This window comes from Paramisgurnus dabryanus, chromosome 23, assembly GCF_030506205.2.
Source record: "Paramisgurnus dabryanus chromosome 23, PD_genome_1.1, whole genome shotgun sequence".
Taxonomy (NCBI): Eukaryota; Metazoa; Chordata; class Actinopteri; order Cypriniformes; family Cobitidae; genus Paramisgurnus; species Paramisgurnus dabryanus.
In genome coordinates, this window is record NC_133359.1 from 2541565 (window position 1) to 2563099 (window position 21535).

The following is a 21535-nucleotide window of genomic DNA, read 5'->3' on the forward strand; positions in this document are numbered from 1 at the left end:
TGCTGGGCAAAGATTGATCGCCATTAATCGCATACAAAATACATTTTTGCATAATATGTGTGTATGCTGTGTGTAATTATTATGTATATTTAAAAATACACACACACATACATTTATACATTTCAGAATTTTTTTATGTATATATTAAAAAAATTATATATAATATAGAATATATAAAAATATAAATAAATATATATACACATGGAAATGTTTCTTAAATACATACATGAATGTGTTTGCATTTATATACATAATAATTACACACAGTACACACTTGTATATTACGTTACAAATCACTTTTATTTTGTATGCGATTAATCGCGATTAATCTTTGCCCACTACAAAAAACCTAAATATATTATAAAAATATATATTTAATTAAGCTTTACTTCTTACAAAATGTATTTAGCAAATATTTAAAACATATTTTTGGCCAGCCAGAGAACTAATTTGGCCATATGGGACATAGCGGTGATCCATGATCTCATCGTCTCCCCTCGTCTTTAGTAAAACAAAACATTAGTTATTTTCAAAGAGGTATTTGTCACAGAATTCAGTTTAGTATAGCCACTAGCCAGAGCCAGACTATTAAACAAACAGAGACCGGAAGTTAAATTATGTCCATATGCGTAACAACTCCTGTGCTTCCGATAAAAGTGTCTGTCTGTACTTTTACTAAGGGCTACAACATCGAATATTTGCCATTGACAGTGGTCACTGATGATTATTAATTATAAACTATATTTTATTAAACAAATCACAACTTGAAGAAGGCTACAAATGTGACCTTGAAACTGTATAAGGCTGTTATCCAGTGCTCCAATGTTATCTAACAACTTTAATATATAATAATATAACGAAATAATAAATGAGACAAAACTTCCACCCACAAGTTAAGTTGCAACAAATACAGATTTACACAAATATCTAAAACTGTAATATATTATGTAAGGTATAATGTATAAGTTATACACACACTATGCGCAGTTATGTGTTTGGGCTCATCACGTGATCTGTGGATTCCTCTGCCGCGTCACGTGACCTGATTGACAGCTGGATCTTTTCCTGCTCAATCTCAGTGGAAAGTTTGAGGCAAACTCTCCGTGCGCAAATCAAAACAACACGCGCTGGATGTTATGTGGGTCGGAACTCGTCAGGATCTGCTGAATACTTTGTAGCGCTTTATCTCGCGTGAGCGGCAACATTGTAACATTCTTTTTGTTGACGTCAGCGGGAGAGGCGAGCGGATGCGGGTGCGGTGAGCGCGGGTCACGGAGAGTCCTGTAGCCGAGCGGAGTGAGGTAAGGGCGGGGAGACCACACGGGAAATGCCGCGTACTGTGGAGGACGAAAGTTACATAAAACGCCTGAGGTTCAGATACAAACGAGTTTAGAAAATGGGTAGAAAATGAGTCATGACGTATTGAGTATGCTAACAGTTTGGATGAATCTTGAATGTTCAGTATGAGGAATAAAATACAGAAGAATGTGTACAGAATTCCCATAGGAATCATCACCACAGTATTCCAGGAATTATCATAATCACATCATAATTCCTGTAGACGTGTCTTTAGGATTGTGTGACAGTGTTTGGAGTTATGCCATTTTTTTCTCCTGCAGGTTGGTAGACCTGGAGCCGGACGGTTTGAGGTGCGATGGGGGGCCGGAGGAGAAGATGCCCCAGGAGGAGACACCAGAACAGAGGAGAGACGCATACAACATGTCCCGTCTGCGCAGTTCCTCCCTGGAGATCATGGAGAAGGGGACAGAATTCCTCAGAGAACAGCTAGATGCTGCGCAGAAGGTGACACGTGTTGTGTAATGTTGTGTTATTGTGTTGTGTTTGGTTTGGTTTTTCCCCCTTGACTGTTTTCTCTGTGTTTAGGAGCTGAAGTTAAAAGACGAGGAGTGTGTCAGACTGTCTCATATCAGGAATCAACTCGAGCTGGAATTGGAGGAGCTAACTGCCAGTCTTTTTGAGGTGGGCGGGACTTCAGTCATCTTCACATGACATCAGCAGTTCAGCACTGACAGTAGAATGTTGATTGACAGCAATGATAATGAACAATAGAAGCCTATTGTGCGTCAATGTGGGAGTTCCTCGGTGACACAACGTGTTTGTATGGTCAGGTTTTGCATTTGTGACCCTGGAAAAAAACAGTCATAAGTCACACGGATGTATTTGTAGCAATAGCCAATAATGCATTGTATGGGTCAAAAATCATAGCTTTTTATGCCAAAAATCATTAGGATATTAAGTAAAGATCATGTTTCATTAAATATATATATAAAAAAATTATCAGTAATATGTGTTGCTAAGGACTTCATTTGGACAACTTTAAATGCAATGTTCTCAATGTTTAGTTTTTTGCACCCTTATATTTTTAAACAGTTGTATCTTGGCCAAATATTGTCTTATACTACAAACCAATTAATGGAAAGCTTTTAGATGTTGTATAAGTTTTGATAAAAAAAATAATAATTTTTTATCTAAATCTTAATTGGAGTTAGTAGCCCAGTTATACTTAAAGTACCTGTAGCTCAACTTGTATACATCAAGATCATAGGTTTCCATACATTAAATGTGCTGTAAGCCGCTTTATATAAAGATGTCTGCTAAAATTAATTGTAAATGATGTAACCCAGAGCTTAATACAAATCTGATAAAACGAACTTGATGTGCATTGTAAGAAGCGTATTACAAATAGAAATATATTTAAAAAAAATGAGTGCTGTCAACAGATTAATCGCGATTAATCGTATTAAAAATAAAGGTTTGTTTTTGCATAATAAATGTGTGCATTTATGTATTTAAGAAACATTGACATGTATACATGTATTTAGATTTTGATATTTTTGATATTATTTATAAATTGATAAAGATTATACATAAATATGTTTTTTCTTAAATTTATACATGCATGTGTTAATTTATATATACATTATATCTACACACAAATATTTTATGCAAACACAAACTTTTATTTTGTATGCGATTCATCTTTTGACAAGCCTAAAAAAATGTTCAGGGTGTTAAGGAAGGGCACGTTTTGGGTCTATGTAAATGATAATTACCTTTAAATCAAAAACAGAGGTCTTTGGTATGTGTGTGATGAAGAACTGATGTGCACGTGTCTTTCATTTTCAGGAGGCCCATAAGATGGTGCGTGAAGCCAATGTTAAACAAGCAACAGCTGAGAAACAACTTAAAGAGGCACAGGGCAAGGTGCTCTCTCTCTCTCTCTCTCTGTGTCTTTCTTTTTCTCTCTCTCATCTGTCTCATATTCACATGTGTCCTGTTCTCCAGATCGACGTCATGCAGGCAGAGGTCTCCGCTCTAAAGACGCTGGTATTGACTTCTACCCCCTCCTCCCCGAATCCACAGCTTCACCCTCAGCTGCTGTCACCGGGGTCCGCTCGCGGCTCTCGGGGTCACACACGCAATAAAAGCGCCAGTGGAGCTCTACAACTGCATTCAGAGCCGCCAGCTGATGTCTTACCGCAGCGGGAGGACAGAGAGGTCTGCTGGCCGAACACATATATGACGTTTCTCTGTTTTCCTCTTTCACCTTCGTCTCTACCTTCGTATCTTTGTACGTGGCTAAAGCGCTTCGCTTTTGTTTTCTTCTTTCAGTTTCTCCTTTCTGTGATGCTGTCTGTCGGGTGCCTGGTCAGTGTGACCTCTGCATCCTTACTGTTGCCAGGTAACTGCTTGGCAGGTCTCCACGGCAACAGTCTTGAGATTTATTTTAGTGCGTATTCTTGACCTGTGTTGCCAAATACTATTGTGCTGTTTGATGAATTTGAATGAACAAAATTAGCTCAAGTTGTTTGGGCAAGGTTTAACTTGAAACATCTTTAATAAACGTAAATAAGTAATGTAAATGATGAAGTCTCTCTTTCTCTCATATAGTTGGACTCTGTGTTGTTTGCCGAGTTCCTTTCATGGAAAGAGTCGCCCAGTTTGGATCGTTCCTCGGCGTTCCTCAGCAGATTGCATAGAGAAGATATCGGACCCTGCCTTTCGTTCACCTGTACCGAGGTATGTGTGGTTCATCCGCTTAATATCAAACTCCTTCCTCTCTATCTGATTGTTTTCTCATCAAAATATTCCCGGTCGTAGTTGTCTAAATCTGTCCAGAGTGCAGTGGAAAGTAACTCTCTAACCATCGAGCCCGTTGCTATGTCAACCGTACCCACGGTCAAGAGCATCGAGTGCGGAGGACCCAAGTAAGTCTTGGACAACACAACTTTTTGCTTACCCAAATCAGTCTGTGTTGCGCTTGTGCATGCACGCTCATCTCCATAGCAACCACTCTGCAAAACAGCCAAAAAGTAGCATGTACGACTCTTCCTATATTCTGCTTTCATTAGCGGGTGGCACAGATCCATCAGCTCGAGGTGAAATCATGCTTGGGATGTCTTGCTTTAATCACTTTTTGATTTGGGGTTGTTTTCACAGCGGTTTCCGGGTGCCTATAGAAACGTAAGTGACTCTGGATCAGATTTGTTTTTTTAATGCCATTTATATATAATGTAATATAGATTTGTTTCTCTGTCTTTTACAAGTTTTAAACCGTTTGGAAAACAGGTTTGTTCTCGTGTAGGGCGTGTTGTTGGCCGTTACAGCATTGAATAATAGTCATTTGATTGACAGCTCCATTGACCGGTGTAATCTTCTGCTTTACAGCAAGTGTGCATTGAGTGGCATGTCCCGCCCCTGCCGGCATCGCATCAAACTGGGAGATAAAGAAAACTACTATTATATATCTCCCTCCAGCAGAGCACGCGTATGTGGCACATTCATCAAAATTTAATAATCTATATCGATAAGCAGTTCACCATTCAGTCCAAAAGCAAAGTAACCTGCTGACAGTCTCATTATTCTCTTTTCTCAGATTACAGCCGTGTGTAATTTCTTCACCTACGTCCGATACATCCAGCAGGGACTCGTACGACAGGAAGGTCAGTCCATCTCGGAGCTGTACAGTATATAGGGTTCAAATAATTCAGTATTTCGGAATAACCTAAGGCAGGGACTAAGCAGATTTTAAGTGAAATTATTTAATGAACGTATAATACGTGGCAAGAGCATTCGGTTAATATTAGTGACTGCATTTACATGAACAGTCTTACGCCGATTATGCTTAATAAACTGATAATGTGTTGGGTCATTTAAACAGTTTTCAGGGTTCCCACGGGTCCTTGAAAGTTTGTGAATCTGGGGGGGGATCCCAGGCCCTGTGAAGTTTTTGAAAATATACATGCATAGATACAGGTCATTGAAAGTGCTTGAATCTATTTTATGCAAGACATTTTCTGGAAAAAAATCCATATTATTCCCTGTGTAGTGTAGGATAATATCTTAAACATTCTAGACTTTTTAAGCACACGTGCTAAACTGTTTGCTTTAAATGCTTATATCTTCTGTATGCGAATGTTGATTCATAACAAAATGCTTTTTTGCATAGTTGTGTTTGACACATGAAAACGTCTCTGGTTACGTATGTAACTGTTGTTCCCTGAGAAGGGAACGAGACGCTGCGTCTCTCTTGCCATACTTCCTGCGTCCGTGTAATGCTGTCTTTAGCAATATTTCCGATAGCGATATACTTCCTGACTCCCGCGTCACCCTGTCTTTGTCGTTAAGCCTCACCGTTGGTGGAATTTGTTATACACATTCAGACGCACTTACCCCAAAGTGTCACCGCAGTGACGCAGCGCAAGTTCCCTCAAAAGGGAACTGTAACAATGTATCTTAAAAGGTAACACGATGTAACCTTGCTCTGACTTGAAATGTGTCCCCACATTTAGTCCTTGAATTTGAGGGTATTGGACCTGGAAAGTCCTTGAAAGGTCCTTGAATTTGAGGACTAAGGTGTGGCAACCCTGAGTTTTCTTTTATCGGTAAAAGCCCATAAACGCGTAAGCAAAAATATTTTGTGTTGCATGTAAACACCTTAACCGGCTTTCATGTTCATGTGCGCATGTCTAAGTAAACGCAAATTAACGCATAAAAGTCTGTGCTCGACTCATGCAGAGAAACTGTGAAAATTAAAGCTCATGTTACATTTACAGGTTCTGAGAAAAGTTGCAACAGTAAAGCTTAAGGCAGATTTCCCGTCAGGTTTTTGAACGACTATATGTACTATAGGCGGTGACTTTACTGCCTGCGAGAAATTTGACAAATCTCCAAGTCCCATGTAAACACAGTTTTCTGCAAAGCCGGTTTATTGATTTGCATGTAAACACATGAAAAAAGGTTTCTATAATAAGCAGATTTGTGATAGTTTAATGTTTATTCTGTGCATGTAAATGTCATCATCTCATTTTTGACAGAAGTGGCGTTTAGCAGCTTTTGCATCTGAGCTCTTTAAATCTGAAAAGACATAAAATGTTACTCAATCTTTAAAGGGACAGTTCACTAAAAAATGAAAACTCTGTCATAATTTAATCACCCTCATGTTGTTCTAAACCGGAGTTTTTTATTTTATTTTGTTAAAACACAAAAAAAGATAAATTTTGATAAATGATGGTAAGCAGACAGTTGACTGTACCCACTGACCCGTCAACTCGGTGGCTACCAATTTTCATTTTTGGGTGAACTGTCCCTTTAAGAATATAGAGTAATTTTTATTTAGTATTTCATCTTATTTAAAAACATAAATGCAAGTTCATTTATTCTCGTTCTCTCTGCAGTTCAGATGATGTTTTGGGAGGTGATGCGCTTGAGAAAAGAGATGAGTCTGGCCAAACTGGGATATTTCATGACAGAGGGGATCTAAAGAATCCACACACACACGCACACAAAGCAGGGTCATCTCAATACACAACAAATAACACTTACACTACACAAACACTCCAATCACTTCAGTGATATTTCTCATATAAACATTGCTGTATGTATTCAGGGATTACTACAGCAGAATTCCCAAAACACTACCATATATTGAGCCATACGGAATAACAGCATTCCAGTTTACTGTTGTCAGGTTTAGTTTTGTTGGTTAACTGAAGTTCATTCACTTTTATATAAAAGCTTGTTTGACATTCGACTGTGTTTGCGATGCAGACGCGACACATTGACTTCCAGCGTGACAGCTGTGCACAGAAGCCGTTTACTAACCTTACAACCTCAAGAGCTTTAAATACATCATGAAGTGCATTTCACATTTTAATGCAAATCAAAGTTTGTTAGTATTTACCATAAACTAATATTTCATTAATCATTGTTCGGTTTCATCTTTATTATTTCAAAATCTGTGTTGCAAATATTTAGCTTTAACTGGTTGCGTCTGCTGCTGCATGTGCTCGTTCTGCGCAGACACTTGTTGCTGCACTTTGTTAGGATTTATGGTACCATAACGCACAAAATTGCTGCATGATTGACAATCTCAAAGCAAAAATACGGTGTATAACTCCCATTTATGGACCTTAAAGGTATAGTTCATCAAAAATGAATCATTTACTTACCCTCAAGTTGTATACATTTTCATCTGGGGCACCATTCACTTCCATTATATAATTGTTTTGTACTACTTAACTCAATGGTGCCCCAGATCTGCTTGGTTAGAAACACTCCTCAAAATATCTTCCTTTGTATTCAGCAGAACAAAGACATTTATACAGGTTTGTAACAACTTGAGGGTGAATAACAACTTCGGTGAACTATCCCAGTAAATAAACATCTATATTTACTTTGACACCAATGAAAATGTAATTGTGAGGTTTCAGGTCCTGTCAAATTTTTACAAGATGTGTGTTATTAACTAAACGATTGACACCCGCAGCCTTGTTCTCATTCACAACAGTGCCATTGTAAGTGACTCTATATGTGGTTTCATCATCTATTAAAGACATTTGAATATGAATTTGTGTGAATGTTTGATCAATGGGAAAGAGTGAACCTTGTGGTGTGTTTATAATAAATTATAAAATCATTATCATTTATTAAAAAAGCACTGGAATGCTCATTTATGTACCGTTTATAGGATTACATGAGCCCAAAAGATCTTGCAGTGCTAAAATTGGAGCATAGTGAAACATTGATTATCGTGTGTGTGATGTCACAGCTCAATCTTGGATTCTATTTGCAGATCAGAATGACCACATTCATTATTCGCACATGCACCTCATCTTAAGCAGCAGAAATATATAATATTAGCATGTGTACATACATATTAACAAATAAACATCAACAAATGATTTCTTAGCTAAAACAGCCATTTGTCGATCAGCTGATGTGACATCACATGTTTTGCAGCTGAAGGAAATGTACAAGAGACAAAAGCTTACACAAAAAACAGCGATGGAGATCACGAGGACTGCTCTTTAAGTTTGATCATGTTTTTTTCCTTGCCAGTCCAGTGTTTGGTTTAAATTCTGGAGATTGTGGCTACGTAAACAAAAACCTTTTAGAGATTTTCCAAACCAGCTTCAGCTTCTCCTCTTACAGAATTTTGCATTCGCCGGCTCGGCTTTCCGGAGGAAAAATCTATTATAGAGATTAAGTTTAGTTAATTTAAAGGATTAGTCAATTTTTTAAACAAAATCCAGATAATTTACTCACCACCATGTCATCCAAAATGTTGATGTCTTTCTTTGTTCAGTCGAGAAGAAATTATGTTTTTTGAGGAAAACATTCCAGGATGTTTCTCTTTTTAATGGACCCCAACACGTAACAGTTTCAAATTGCAGTTTCAAAGGACTCTAAACGATCCCAAACGAGGCATAAGGGTCTTATCTAGCAAAACGATTGTCATTTTTGACAAGCAATATAAAAAAAATGCACTTTTAAAACACAACTTCTCGTCTATCTCCGGTCCTGTGATGCGCCAGTGCGACCTCACGCAATTGCGTAATGACGTGGAAAGGTCACGTGTTACATATATGAAACGCACATTTGCGGACCATTTTAAACAATAAACAATAAACTGACACGAAGACATTAATTGGTATCATTCGACATACAACAATGTTGGATCGGTCCTCTTTCTCCACACTGGAGCATAGTTTCGCATACGTCATCCGTGACCTTTCGGCCTGAGGGACGTATTGCGTGAGGTCACAGGACCGGAGATAGACGAGAAGTTGTGGTTTAAAAGTGCATATTTTTTATTTTTCTTGTCAAAAATGACAATCGTTTCGCTAGATAAGACCCTTAGGGGTTGTGTACTCCAAAACTTTTACGCTCGCGGCCGGCGCATGTTTTCAATTGTTTCCAATGGAAGCTCGGCGTTTTTCAAATAAGCCAGCAGCTAGCGGGTTTTTTCCACGGTGAAAACCGGCGCTCGGCGGTTTTTCCGCGCTCGGCGCTGAGCGTCGAAAGTTGAAAGAGATTCAACTTTGGGAGAAAAGCTCCGCTCGTCAATGTCAGTTCTCACACGGCCGCCCAATCACAGTGGAGGAGGGGCGGGACATTACCACAGCAACCAACCGGCTCGCAGCTGAAGTATCACAGCTACCAAAGTGCTCAGCTGAAGAAAGCTGGCACTCAGCTGAAAAACAGCTGGCATTCGGCGTCCTCAAGGCGTTTTCAGCCGCTTTTAAAAATTTTGGTGTGTCCAGCCCCTTATGCCCCATTTGAGATCGTTTAGAGTCCTTGAAACTGCAATTTTAAACTGCATTAAAACTGTTACGTGTTGGGGTCCTGTGACGGCTACCGTAGTCTCTCTATGCATTCCGAAAGGGAGGGGTTGGTTGCAATTCACAATCTCACCACTAGATGCCGGAAAAATCTACACCGTGGACCTTTAACTCTTTCCCTGCCATTGACGAGATATCTAATCAATTAAGAGAAAGCATTTCCCTGCCAATGATGCTTTCCTGACGAGTTTTTAAGGTAATCTGTTATTCTGCAATTATCCATTAGATGGCACTATTACCCAATTTATAAAATTATTTTTTTTCAATTAAATTTTATTTATATAGCGCTTTTCACAATTGGTAATTGTTTCAAAACAGCTTTACATTATTAGAAGCAAGGGAAAACACAGAAAAATCGACAGACAACATAAGTAGCAAAATACAGTGGCTGTGAATAAACTTTACAAGCGAGTGTATTAATTATATAACTTATAGAAGATGGTGCTAAGTTAAGCCTGTGTTTTAAAAAAAAGTTAAAAATATTTTTTATTTTGATTGTCAAAAATGACAATCGTTTTGCTAGATAAGACTCTTATGCCCCGTTTGAGATCGTTTAAAGTCCTTGAAACTGCAATTTTTAACTGCATTTAACTGTTACGTGTTGGGGTCCATTAAAGTCCCTTAAAATGAGAAAAATCCTGGAATGTTTTCCTCAAAAAACATAATTTCTTCTCAACTGAACAAAGAAAGACATCAACATTTTGGACCACATGGTGGTGAATAAATTATCTGGATTTTTTTTTTTTTTCAGAAAATTGACTAATCCTTTAACATTGTAGCTTGATTAATGTACACACAAAGGGGAATAACGGCACACACCTTTGGTAGCCGATGAGGATAAGTGCAATCAAAGCCACGCCCCCCAGAACTGACATCACTGATGCAACAATGGAGGACGCAGATAGGGGCGGGGCAACAGGCTCTAGGTAACAGAAGCGACAAATCATTACTTCAAAATAAATATATGATATTCCCATAGAGTTGGAAAGCTGTTGAGGATGTTCACCTGTGCAGGTGTATGATCCAGGTGTGTTGATGCACTGCAGGTCTGAAGGGCAAACAGCTGACTGAGATGAACACTCATCCATATCTAAAAGTACCAGGAGACAAATGTATGATTATTTATACAAAATCATTTGTTTTTTATGAGTTTAAGGTATTAGCAGATACACACCCAGGCAGATGGGTGGTTGCGGGGTCCACTGGTGTGTTTCGGGGTCACAGGTGATCTCACTGGCTCCATGCAGCAGGTAACCCGCGGGACACTGATAGATGACAGCAGTCTCACACAGCACTGAATAACCCAGACGCAGTCGTGGAATCGTCCCACAGATGGAGTCTGAAAATGACATACAGTCGTTATATACAATATCTGGATGACAGCGTGGCTGTGTAGACATCAGTACCTGCGTCTGGTTCTCTCCACGCCGAAAGGTTTACGAGAGGACCGATGCGCGAGTCTGTGCATGGCAGCAGGTCGTCAGGGTGAAGTGTTCGAGCGAAGGGGTCGGAGGGCACCAGATGAATTTGAGTGTTGTCACAGATGATGCGAGACAGAGATACGCTGTGAAGAGCGTCTCTCTGAGATGAACGAAAAACTCCTTCATTCTGCCACCAGAACCTTATAGAGACCAGACACAGATATTATTCATTCATCCAGCTTTCCATCATCAGGAGTGTGCATCTTTCAGAATTGACTTTAGGGTTAAAATGTATTTTGTTTACCCATAAACATGCTGTCAGACAACATACGGGTAATATCCAGAAGCATGGATCATCAAACGCCATTTAAAGGTGCAGTGTGTAAATTTTTGTGGCATCTAGTGGTGAGGTTGCACATTGCAACCAATGGCTTAGTCCACTGCTCACTCCTCACTTTTGAATCGCATAGAGAATCTACGTTAGCCGCCACTGGACAAACATGTCATCTCGGAGACAACTTAGTAAAAAAAAGTTTGTCAGTTAGGGGCTTCTGTAGAAACATGGCTGCACAAAATGGCGACTTCCATGTAATGGGACCCTCTGTGTATGTAGATAAAAACATCTCATTCTAAGGTAATAAAAACATAACGGTTCATTATGAAAGGTCTTTAAGGTCTTTACCCCTGATCATATAGTTTTGTATATCATTTTGCATTTCTCTCAAGAGATCCTTTTAAAAATTACACAATGCACCTTTAAAGAAGCATGTACTTCATTTATGATGTTTAACTCATTCCCTGCCAGCATTTTTTGTAGTTTTCACATGTTTCATAAAATATATAAACACATACAAATATATCAAATGAAAGAACAGACTCTCTGCTTTCAAACAAACAAACAAAACAGAAAAAAAATGTTTCATCCTATCCTCATTTGTTCTCTTTTTATAACCACTTAAATATGGGTAGATTTCTTCAAAATTACACAATTTTGAGCAAAAAGCTGTAATAATTGCATTTTTGTAAAGGACTTTTGTTAGAGATCAGATTCAGATTGATTATGAAAACAAACACAGATTTTAAAAATTCGTTCTTGCTTCAGTTTTTGCTTCAGAGATTAAACCGGCGAAACCCATTTAATCTCCTCATCCGTTTACATCATAAATATATATATATATATATATATATATATATATATATATATATATATATATATAAAACTTCCAAGGGTTTTTTTTCCTACTAGGACTTTTTACGTCCTATGCTTAAAAAGTCGGGAGGTTTTTCTCCTAGGGTTTTTTTTCAACCCACATTGGCTTAATTTAGCACCCTCTTCTATACGTTACATTATTAATACGCTTACTTGTAAAGTTTATTCATAGTCGCTGTATTTTGCTACTTATGTTGTCTGTTGATTTTTCTGTGTTTTTCCCTACTTCTATTAATGTAAAGCTGCTTTAAAACAATTACCAATTGTAAAAAAAAGGCGCTATATAAATAAAAATGAATTGAATTGAATTTTAAAAATTGAATTTTATAAATTGAGTAAGAGTGCCACCTAATGGATAATTGCAGAATTACAGATTACCATAAAAACTCGCCAGGAAAGCATCATTGGCAAGGAAATTTTTTCTTTTAATTGACGAGATAACTCATCAATGGTGAGAAAAGAGTTAAACGTCCACTGTGTAGATTTTAGGGGCATCTAGTGTTGAGATTGCGAATTGCAACCAACCCCTCCCTTTCAAAATCCATAGAGAGGCTACGGTAGCCGTCACAGGACATGTCATTGTATGAGACAACATTGGGATGAAACGTATGGAAGGTATTTTAAGCCCATTTTAAAGTTGCAGTGTGTAATTTTTAGAAGGATCTCTTGACAAAAATGCAATATAATATACAAAACTACATTATCATGGGTGTATAAAGACCTTTTAATAAAGAATCGTTATGTTTTCATTACCGTAGAATGAGATGTTTTTATCTACATGCACGAGGGTCCCCTTAGGTGGAAGTCGCCATTTGTAGCTTCTCTATGCATCTCAAAAGCGAGGGGTGAGCAGTGGGCTTAGCCGTTGGTTGCAATTAGCAATCTTACCTCTAGATGCCGCTAAAATTTACACACTGCACCTTTAAATTAGTTAATTAAATGCTAAAATAAAATCGCAAAATATGTTCCAAATTTGAAAATTAAATGCTAAAATAAAAATGCGCACAGTATTTTGACATATGCACAAATGTCAAATAATAAATTGCATTTTATTTTTCAATTTGGCATGAATGATGCTTTATTTATCACCCTGAAAATGAAGTTATTTAATTTACGTTAATGCTTAAATTTTTATTTTATCATTTAATTTTTCTAATTTGGGACATATTTTGCGATTTTATTTTTATTTTATCATTTAATTAATTAATTAGTTTAAAATTGGTTGAAAATACCTTCCATAGAAATGCGCTCTATAGAGCAGTTTGTCCGTTTAGGGCTACTGTAGAAACATGGCGGCAACTTCCATGTAAGAGGACCCGCGGTGTGTGGAGACAAAAACAGCTCATTTTAAGGTAATAAAAACAATAAAGTTCCTTATGTAAGGTCTTTATACACCACTGATAATATAGTTATGTATATTATATTGCATTTCTGTCAAGAGATCCTTTTAAAAGGTCCACAATGCACCTTTAATAAATAAAGTGGACCATGTTGGAGGAACAATGTATGATGAATTGAAAACTCTACATGTGTATCTTACCTGTCTCCATCTCTAAGTGCTTTAAATTGTTTAGCGATCAGACAGGCCAGCAGCGGCCCCACGCGGCCCCCGGGCAGAGCCGGCTCTGAGATGGCACCGACCCACAAGTCTATGTTTTCGAATGTACCGTACAGACGTAGCAACTTCTTGGCCAGGACTTCATTACCCACAATCCCTGCAAAATCAGTCTCATTCACAGGGACAGACAGACCACAGAGTTCTCGCCATGCGCTGTAACCTACAAAGAGAAAAGGATGAAAATAAAGCTCAGGTTTAAAACAAAAATTTATGAATCGTAAACATATGGGTTCAGGAAAAAGTAATTCGGGTCATTTGGGGTCGGGTACATTTCTTTAGATCCAAGTAGTGTGAATTACTGAGTCAATATGCTTGTATTAAATTAAACACCAAAACTATTGATAACAAAAGGTCATTTAAACCAAAATGCATGCACCCTGTAGACCATGATCTCGTCCTCTCTGCAAGTTAAGTGCCCCCAGGTCGAGTGGTAGACCACCCTGAGCCTGGAAAAGCCTCTCTGTGAGTTCTTCAATCATCATCTGATCCGCCGTCTGCAGTTTTGCCGAAGACAAGAACAAACCGCGCAACACAGGGTCTACACCACCTACACAGAGAAACCTTTATCAGCTTTAAAACGTGAAATTTTACGAGAATGTGCATTGAGTAAAACATGTAAAAACAAACCCTCATGCACCACCCTCCAGGATGCAAATAGGGAATGGTGTAATGGCAAAGCCGGGTACTCGGGGTTCGACCGGTAATCGGGTCCGAGGCGGTTCACGACAGGATGCACCGTCACGTGTGCGAACCGGAAGGCAGCGGTGGAGAACACATTGGAGATGCTGGGGTCAACGGTGGGGTCGTAACCCTTGTAGGGAGGCATGAGGACCAGGATAGCACTGCGGCCCAGGATGTGTGGCAAATAGTGATCCCATGTCAGGACCTTACAAAGAAGAACAGATCAGTTAAACAGTCCATGAATTTAATTTCAGGTGTGGTTCTCACCTGGTGGACTGCTCCCACTATTTTCCTGGCTTCCTGGTACAGCGTGTCAGGGCTCCAATGAGGGTTGATCTTATGAAGCTCCTCAGCCAATCGATTGTGTTCTCTCAAAAAGAGTGTGTGAAGAGCGATCATACCCAAGTGTTCGTTGACCCGAGAGTCACCTGAGACGCGCCAATGAAAGAAAACGATCAACATAAAAATTCACATTATTCCAAACAAAATATTCCTATGTTCGTCTCTACAACCTGCTTGGAAACAGAAAGATTTATTCCCAATGGATGTGTCCAGATTCTCCACCGTATCTGGTGACAGGATGGTGCCGCCCCGCTCTCGTGGGCCGCACGGGTCCAAGTGAGGCTGCGTGCGGTTTAGGTAGGGCATGAAGCCCAGGCCCCTGTCCGAGTGGAGCTGGTTGACGGCGAGCAGGCCGATAGGGGAGGAGAGGTTTCGCAGAGCGGCGGCGAGTGCGTCCGAGCTCCCGTACACCATGCTTGCGTCCACAAATGCCGTGATGGCGTTAAGCTGCTCCCGGTGACCGAACGGGACCGATCCGCCCGTACAGCTGGGAGCGGAGCGGAAAAACGGCATGCAGTTTTGAGTGCCTGTTCGGGGGTCGGAAGGAGGAATCTGTTGGGGGGAAAGATGGAAGAACTATTGATGAGATGAGGAGCATCAAAGTTTGATTTCAATCCTTAAAGGGAACATATCATAAAAATCTGACTTTTTCCATGTTTAAGTGCTGTAATTGGACCCCCAGTGCTTCTATCATCATAGAAAATGTGAAAAAAATCACCCCAGTTACCTAGTCTGGTTACAATTTATTTTGATAGTCCACTTTAGACATTCCAATAACTTTGCCACTACATGTCAACTAACTTTCAATAATTTCCAACTATACATCAGCTAACTGTCATTAGATTATAAGTAAACTGTAAAGGTTAGGGAAGAGGTTTGGGTTAGTGGAATAAGTTGACATGCACCTGCAAAGATACTTATAGACAGTTGAATATCTGTTGAGATATCATCACAATAAAGTGTGTGTTAGTAGATATAAAGCAGACAGTTTACTAATTCTCTAAAGATTGGTAGTTGATAAGTAGTTGCAAAGTTACCTATAATTAGTAAAATGTCTAAAGTGGACTATCGAAATAAAATGTTACCCTTAGTTTTGGTAAACCATTCTCTGCAAGCATGTGAAAAAATATATCGTTGAAATTTGGCTCTCCTTGTGATGTCAGAAGGGGTTCTTATTATAATAATACACTGCAAAAAATGATTTTCAAGAAATAAAATCTTAGTTTTTTTGTCTTGTTTTCAGTAAAAATATCTAAAAATTCTTAAATTAAGATGCTTTTTCTTGATGAGCAAAACAACCCAATAAAATAAGTCTAGTTTTTAGACCAAAAATATTTAATGCAAGTGATTTTGTGCATAAAACAAGCAAAAAATCTGCAAATGGGGTAAGAATTTTTTTTTTCAATTTTTCTTGAATTTAGTTTTTAAGAAAAAAAATTCAAGATTTTTTTGCTTACCCCATTGGCAGATTTTTTTGTTTAATGCACAAAATCACTTAAATTTAATCTTTTTGGTCTAGAAACGGGCAAAACCTTCACATACGTACTCTGGGGACACCAAAGATTTATTTGACATCTTCAAAGAGTCCCTGACTTTCTCTGACTAAAAAGCTGAATTTCCAGGACCTATGTCCAGGCTGGCTTGAGCCTAGAAAATGTAATGTAGTGTACAACGTGAGTTTATAAAAATGTAGCTTAACTCTTTCTTTACAAGTTTACTCGCCAATTAAGAGAAAACGCTTCCCTGCCAATGACGAGTTTTTCCCGGCAATACGTATTTCCGCTATTATCCACCAGATGGTGTTCTTACCCAACTTATAAAACCCAGAAGCAACCCCTCAGGTCAAACAGTTCAAACTCAGTGTACGTTTTGGTGTTGAAAGAGTTAAATGCATGAAATAAATAAACAATGCCAATAAACAGCTGTTTAAATTATAGTGAGTGGAGGGTTGTATCCAGAAATGGTATTCCTTATGTCATAAGTTAATAACGGATTACATTTTGATAAATGAAAAAAAAAATTAAAGCAACAAACAAAAATCCCTGATATTCCATGAATTTGACCAAATGAATTTGTTTTTATTGAGTAATTTACATTTTTTATTGAAACACGATCCTCTTGATTCTATGTCGAGTGATGTTGCTATCCTGGACTAAATGGAGCGGTCACACAAAGTAATATAATTTAATAAATCACAAAATTACCGTCACCTGTATTGGAAAACAGGGTGTGTCCCGGCTACAGGTGCGCGTGCAGTCCGATCCTGTCTTAAAGGCTGCAGTGCTGGGGCTTTGAGGTGTCAACGTCAGATCGTGATCGATCCATTGACCCCACTCCACCAGCAGATGAGAAAGAGACGTGTCCAATGAGATGTTGTCATTATGAGTGTATAAGACCTCCTGCGACACACTGCGAACCTGCAGACAAAAGTGGTTTTCATAGTGAAACATTTTACATTTATGCGTTTATGCAAAGTGACTTGACCATGACTTTTGGTTTACCAGGTGTTTTTAAAAACATTATAGTTATTATTATACAGGTCTTACAGGTGGTAGTGTGTAGTTATGGTAGATGTGTTGCGGGTTCCAGCCCCTGGGTGCTCCTCGGTGGTCTTCATACTCTGGTGAGAGCCAGCGGGCGTAGGGTGTATTTGCTGCACCCCACAGGGGGTTCTTTCTGTATAATCAAAAACAAATCAGATTAAAGGTTGCACCAGATGGTGTGATAGTGTAGGGTGAATGTGTAGTGTACCTGTTGTTACAGTGTCCTGTGATGGTACGGTATCGCTTGGACAGACAGTCAGATTTACATACAGGTCTCAGGGTTTCTGAGGAGCAGCCTGTGACCTGTAGGATGGTCTCCATGTCGTTTGCACTCAAATGCTCTGAAGAAAACAAGAGGTTTTGCATATATGTGTTAGTATCTTGCTAATGCCCCGTTCACACTACAAGCGACAAAGTGGCACGATCCCATTCATTTAAATCGAGAGCTAAAGTAACCGTCGGCGACCAGATGGGGCGACTTTAGGGTCCGACTACCAATAAGAGTGAAGCAGTGGAGTTCACGTCATCCATCTTTCATAAGTTATGGTATTGGATTGTTTATAAGTGTTGTTAGGACAAGAAGAATTAGAAACGACACCTCATTGAAAGAGACGGGCGGCATGTGTGCAGGCAGCATTAGGCTCATATGTGTGTGTGTACCGGTGAGCTTGGGTTTGTCCATGGTGTGTGTGTACACCATCTCTCTGATCAGTTCCACTGTGTTGTCCAGAAACTCTGCAGATCTGATGAGGGTTCTGGTTTTGGGTCCAGTCTGTTTGAACAAAGCCAGCAGGTCATTGGGCCGGACCGAACCATCAGATACAGACGTCTTCACCCTGGAAAAAAATGAATTGACTCATAAAAACACATTTTATTTTTAGATCTCATTGTTTTTCCTACACAACAATGGAGCGCAAATATTATATAGACTTTTGTTGAACTCCGATTTCAGATTTTTTTCCAGCAATCTGACATGCGTCTCTTTTGGCGATCAGAAGAGATCTCAATGAAGTCGCTGTGCTTTGATGAAACTCAATGATTTCATTATCTGTGCTATGCTATCCACATTCATTTTATAATTGCATTATCCCAAGAATTGACTTGGTGGTGTAGAAGAATTCTGGGAGAAACATCCGAGACAACTATGAAGCATTTTATGAAAGATCATCCTCTGAATATAAACTTTATCTCTAAACTGCATGTGTATGTCTCACCTCTCATTGGTGTGCGCGTATGCAGCATCTGTCAGCTCTTTAGCTCTCAGTAAAGCTTCCCGAATTAAATCAGATCCCAGAAACACTGAAAAAACACAACAACACATTTCACAACACAACCTGGGGAGTTTCCCCTTTGGAAAATTAAGCATGGTTTTGCCAATGGTAGTCATACACCAAAAAAACATGGTTAATTTTTTGAAAATGAGATTTCTACATCATCTTAAAGCTGAATAAACAAGCTTGCTATTGATGTATGATAGCATAGGACAATATTTGGCAGAGATAAAACTATCTGAAAATCTGGAATCTGGGGGTACAGAAGAAATAAAAATATGAAAATCACCTTTAAAGTATCCAAATTAAGTCCTTAGCAACACATATTACTAATGATTAATAATTTTTTATATATTTATGGTAGGAAATGTACAAAATATCTTCATGATCTTTATTTAATATTCTAATGATTTTAATGTATAATTTTGAGCCTTATAATGATTGGTTTTGTGGTCCAGGATCGCATATATACAATACAAGAACACAGACACACAATGCATTTATCAAACAAGAAATTTAAACATCACTTTTATTGCTTTTGATTTTATCATACCACCAATAATGTAAACACCATCATAAGTATAATTCAATACCTGTTGCATTCTGGGAAGGAAAATGAGATGTGGCCAACAACGGTAGACACAATATCAGAAAAACAGATCGAATCATACATGAGAAAGACACCTGCGATCAGAAAACATATACATTTTATTGTTATATACCTAATGCTGGTAATAATAATAGAGCACTTTTAGAAAATACTCAAATCTGTATTTATATTCATTCAGGTATATTCAGTATATGTTAAACACGTATTCCTGTACTATATGTTATTATGGACCACAAAACAAGTCATACACTGCGAAAAATGTATTTCTTACTTAGTATTTTTGTCTTGTTTTCATTTAAAATATCTAAAAATTCTTAAATTAAAATGCTTTTTCTTGATAAGCAAAATGACCTAAGAAATTAAGTCTAGTTTTTAGACAAAAAATATAAACTTTAAGTAAATTAGTGCTTAAAACAAGCAAAAAAATTTGCCAATGGAATAATACAAAATTTCTTCAAATAAGTTAACTTTTTTATAAACACTTAATCCAAGTAAATGTTTCGTATTCCAATCCTTTATGCACAAATTTGCTTAAATTTTATATTATTTGTCTAAAAACTAGACCTTGTTTCCTAGGTCATTTTGCTTATTAAGAAAAAAGCATCTTAATTTAAGAATTTTTAGATATTTTTACTGAAAACAAGACAAAAATACTAACTAAGAAAGTAATTTTTTGCAGTGTAAGGGGGATTTTTAAAAAAAAATTATGATTATACATTATCTGAAAGCTGAATAAATATTTTTTTCATTAATGTATGGTTTGTTATGATAGGACAATATTTAGTTTTGAGATGAAAATCTGGAATGTAAGGCTGCAAAAAAATCTAAATATTGAGAAAATCCCCTTTAAAGTTGTCCAAAGTCTTTAGCAACACATATTACTAATGATAAATATATTTTTGATATATTTACAATAGGAAGTTTACAAAAGATCTTCATGGACATGATCTCTACTTAATATCTTAATTTGGCAAAAAAAAATTGATGATTTTGACCCATAAACTGTATTTTTGGCTATTGCTACAAATATACTTGTGGTCCAGGGTCACATATTTAAAATAATTGAACACAAATTATAATAAAAAACTAACAATTATAAACATAAGAAGTAAAAGTGTACTTACAAAGCATGTCGTATCCATCTGTACAATCCAGGTATTCCCACTTTGTGCTGCTGTCTTGTGAAATTTATAACATTTTGTTTTTGCTTGCGTATAAAATTGGTAGAAAATGCCAATTAATTAAATGCCAGTAACAAGTTTACCCCTCAGTGTGTTAGGTTTATACCGGCTGTACTGTATGCGAGTTGACTGAGTTTTATACGCTGGCTTCAGTCTTGAGGTATGTGCAGAATTTGGTTATCTGTGTTACTGGTGACAACAATTTTACATCAAAAGATGATGAAAACACACAGAGTGACTGTCCAGCCCTAATAACCGCTTGATCCTTCTTTCATCCTCTATCTAATGGGCTTATCAACCCAATCACTCCAAATGAGAGTCAATTTGAACTTCTGAGAAAATATGGCTCTTGCCCACAATGTGAAGGTCAGTGCTAGTGTTTTATCACCTGATGATTCGTTAGTTTAACTTTTTGTAACATATTACTTGATATATAATATTAAAATAATAATATCACATCTCCTCCTAACACAGCAGACGTTTTGAGGCGATTCATGTCTGTAGCACTGAAAGTAAAGAAACAATCACAGGCAGAGATCTGCATTGAGCATTACTAATAGCTAAATTTTATAGTAAGATTAAATAAAAACTTGCACTGTTAACAAAGCTTGTATTCTGTACTGAAGCATCTGCCCACCTCTCAAACCAATCCCTGCATTTCTCATAATTCCCTTCGCTCTCTTTGTCTGTCCACCTGCGAATGACACCTTTTCTGCTGGCCACGGTTCAATCAGATAAAAGCCACACCTGGAAAAGAGGTCACTGGAGCATTAGACAAAAACAAAGTTTCTGTAAGTCTGATAAAAGAAATTGAAAAGTGTGGAGAAGTCAGCGAACAGTTGCATGACTTTAAAGGTCTTTTAAACCTTCTGGCTGAATGCAGAGATGTGGACAGCATCATGAGTATGTGTTTCGCTGACATTAAGACATAAATGTGTACATTTTGGACGTTTATGCTTTCATTTAGTTTCCTTAAACCATAAAGGGATGGTTTCAAATGTCAACATTGGCTTT

At 37.9% G+C, this 21535-nt stretch overlaps 2 protein-coding genes across 4 annotated transcripts; one reads left to right on the plus strand and one right to left on the minus strand.

Annotated features, from left to right (window-relative positions):
* The first annotated feature begins 1059 nt into the window (after positions 1–1059).
* Positions 1060–7870, plus strand: rab3il1 (RAB3A interacting protein (rabin3)-like 1). 3 transcript variants are annotated; one of them, XR_012335796.1, is made up of 12 exons: positions 1060–1301; positions 1620–1803; positions 1885–1980; positions 3148–3225; positions 3307–3519; positions 3913–4041; positions 4123–4229; positions 4462–4485; positions 4569–4590; positions 4690–4789; positions 4898–4964; positions 6699–6772. XR_012335796.1 is itself a non-coding variant. In XM_065277411.1 (11 exons), the coding sequence occupies exons 2-11, from the start codon at positions 1675–1677 to the stop codon at positions 6782–6784; spliced, it is 1029 nt and encodes a 342-aa protein (XP_065133483.1). In that variant the 5' UTR covers positions 1061–1301; positions 1620–1674; the 3' UTR covers positions 6785–7870. The 3 variants fall into 3 exon arrangements, 2 of the variants coding, with proteins under 2 accessions (XP_065133483.1, XP_073669327.1); XM_065277411.1 differs by lacking the exon at positions 4569–4590 and having other exon boundaries at positions 1061–1301; positions 6699–7870; XM_073813226.1 differs by lacking the exons at positions 4462–4485; positions 4569–4590 and having other exon boundaries at positions 1061–1301; positions 6699–7870.
* epx (eosinophil peroxidase) lies at positions 6737–19601 on the minus strand. Its single transcript, XM_065277407.1, has 16 exons — positions 19324–19601; positions 18674–18758; positions 18120–18295; positions 17668–17800; positions 17463–17592; positions 17127–17333; positions 15087–15468; positions 14842–15002; positions 14521–14779; positions 14270–14440; positions 13816–14053; positions 11051–11265; positions 10819–10983; positions 10651–10734; positions 10464–10566; positions 6737–8493 (listed from the first exon to the last, which is right to left on the minus strand). Exons 1-16 carry the CDS (start codon positions 19397–19399, stop codon positions 8436–8438), a joined length of 2643 nt encoding a protein of 880 aa, XP_065133479.1. The 5' UTR covers positions 19400–19601; the 3' UTR covers positions 6737–8435.
* Between the last annotated feature and the right edge of the window lie 1934 nt (positions 19602–21535).

Excerpts from the sequence above, each read along its gene's own strand:
- rab3il1 (XM_065277411.1), top strand. The coding sequence starts at position 1,675 with ATGCCCCAGGAGGAGACACCAGAACAGAGGAGAGACGCATACAACATG. Across the intron at positions 4,230-4,461 it reads ATCGAGTGCGGAGGACCCAA|CGGTTTCCGGGTGCCTATAG; the intron begins GTAAGTCTTGGA and ends TTGTTTTCACAG. Across the intron at positions 4,965-6,698 it reads GGGACTCGTACGACAGGAAG|TTCAGATGATGTTTTGGGAG; the intron begins GTCAGTCCATCT and ends TTCTCTCTGCAG.
- epx (XM_065277407.1), bottom strand. The coding sequence starts at position 19,399 with ATGATTCGATCTGTTTTTCTGATATTGTGTCTACCGTTGTTGGCCACA. Across the intron at positions 17,801-18,119 it reads GGACAAACCCAAGCTCACCG|AGCATTTGAGTGCAAACGAC; the intron begins GTACACACACAC and ends TGTTTTCTTCAG. Across the intron at positions 17,334-17,462 it reads ATAACTACACACTACCACCT|GTTCGCAGTGTGTCGCAGGA; the intron begins GTAAGACCTGTA and ends TTTTGTCTGCAG.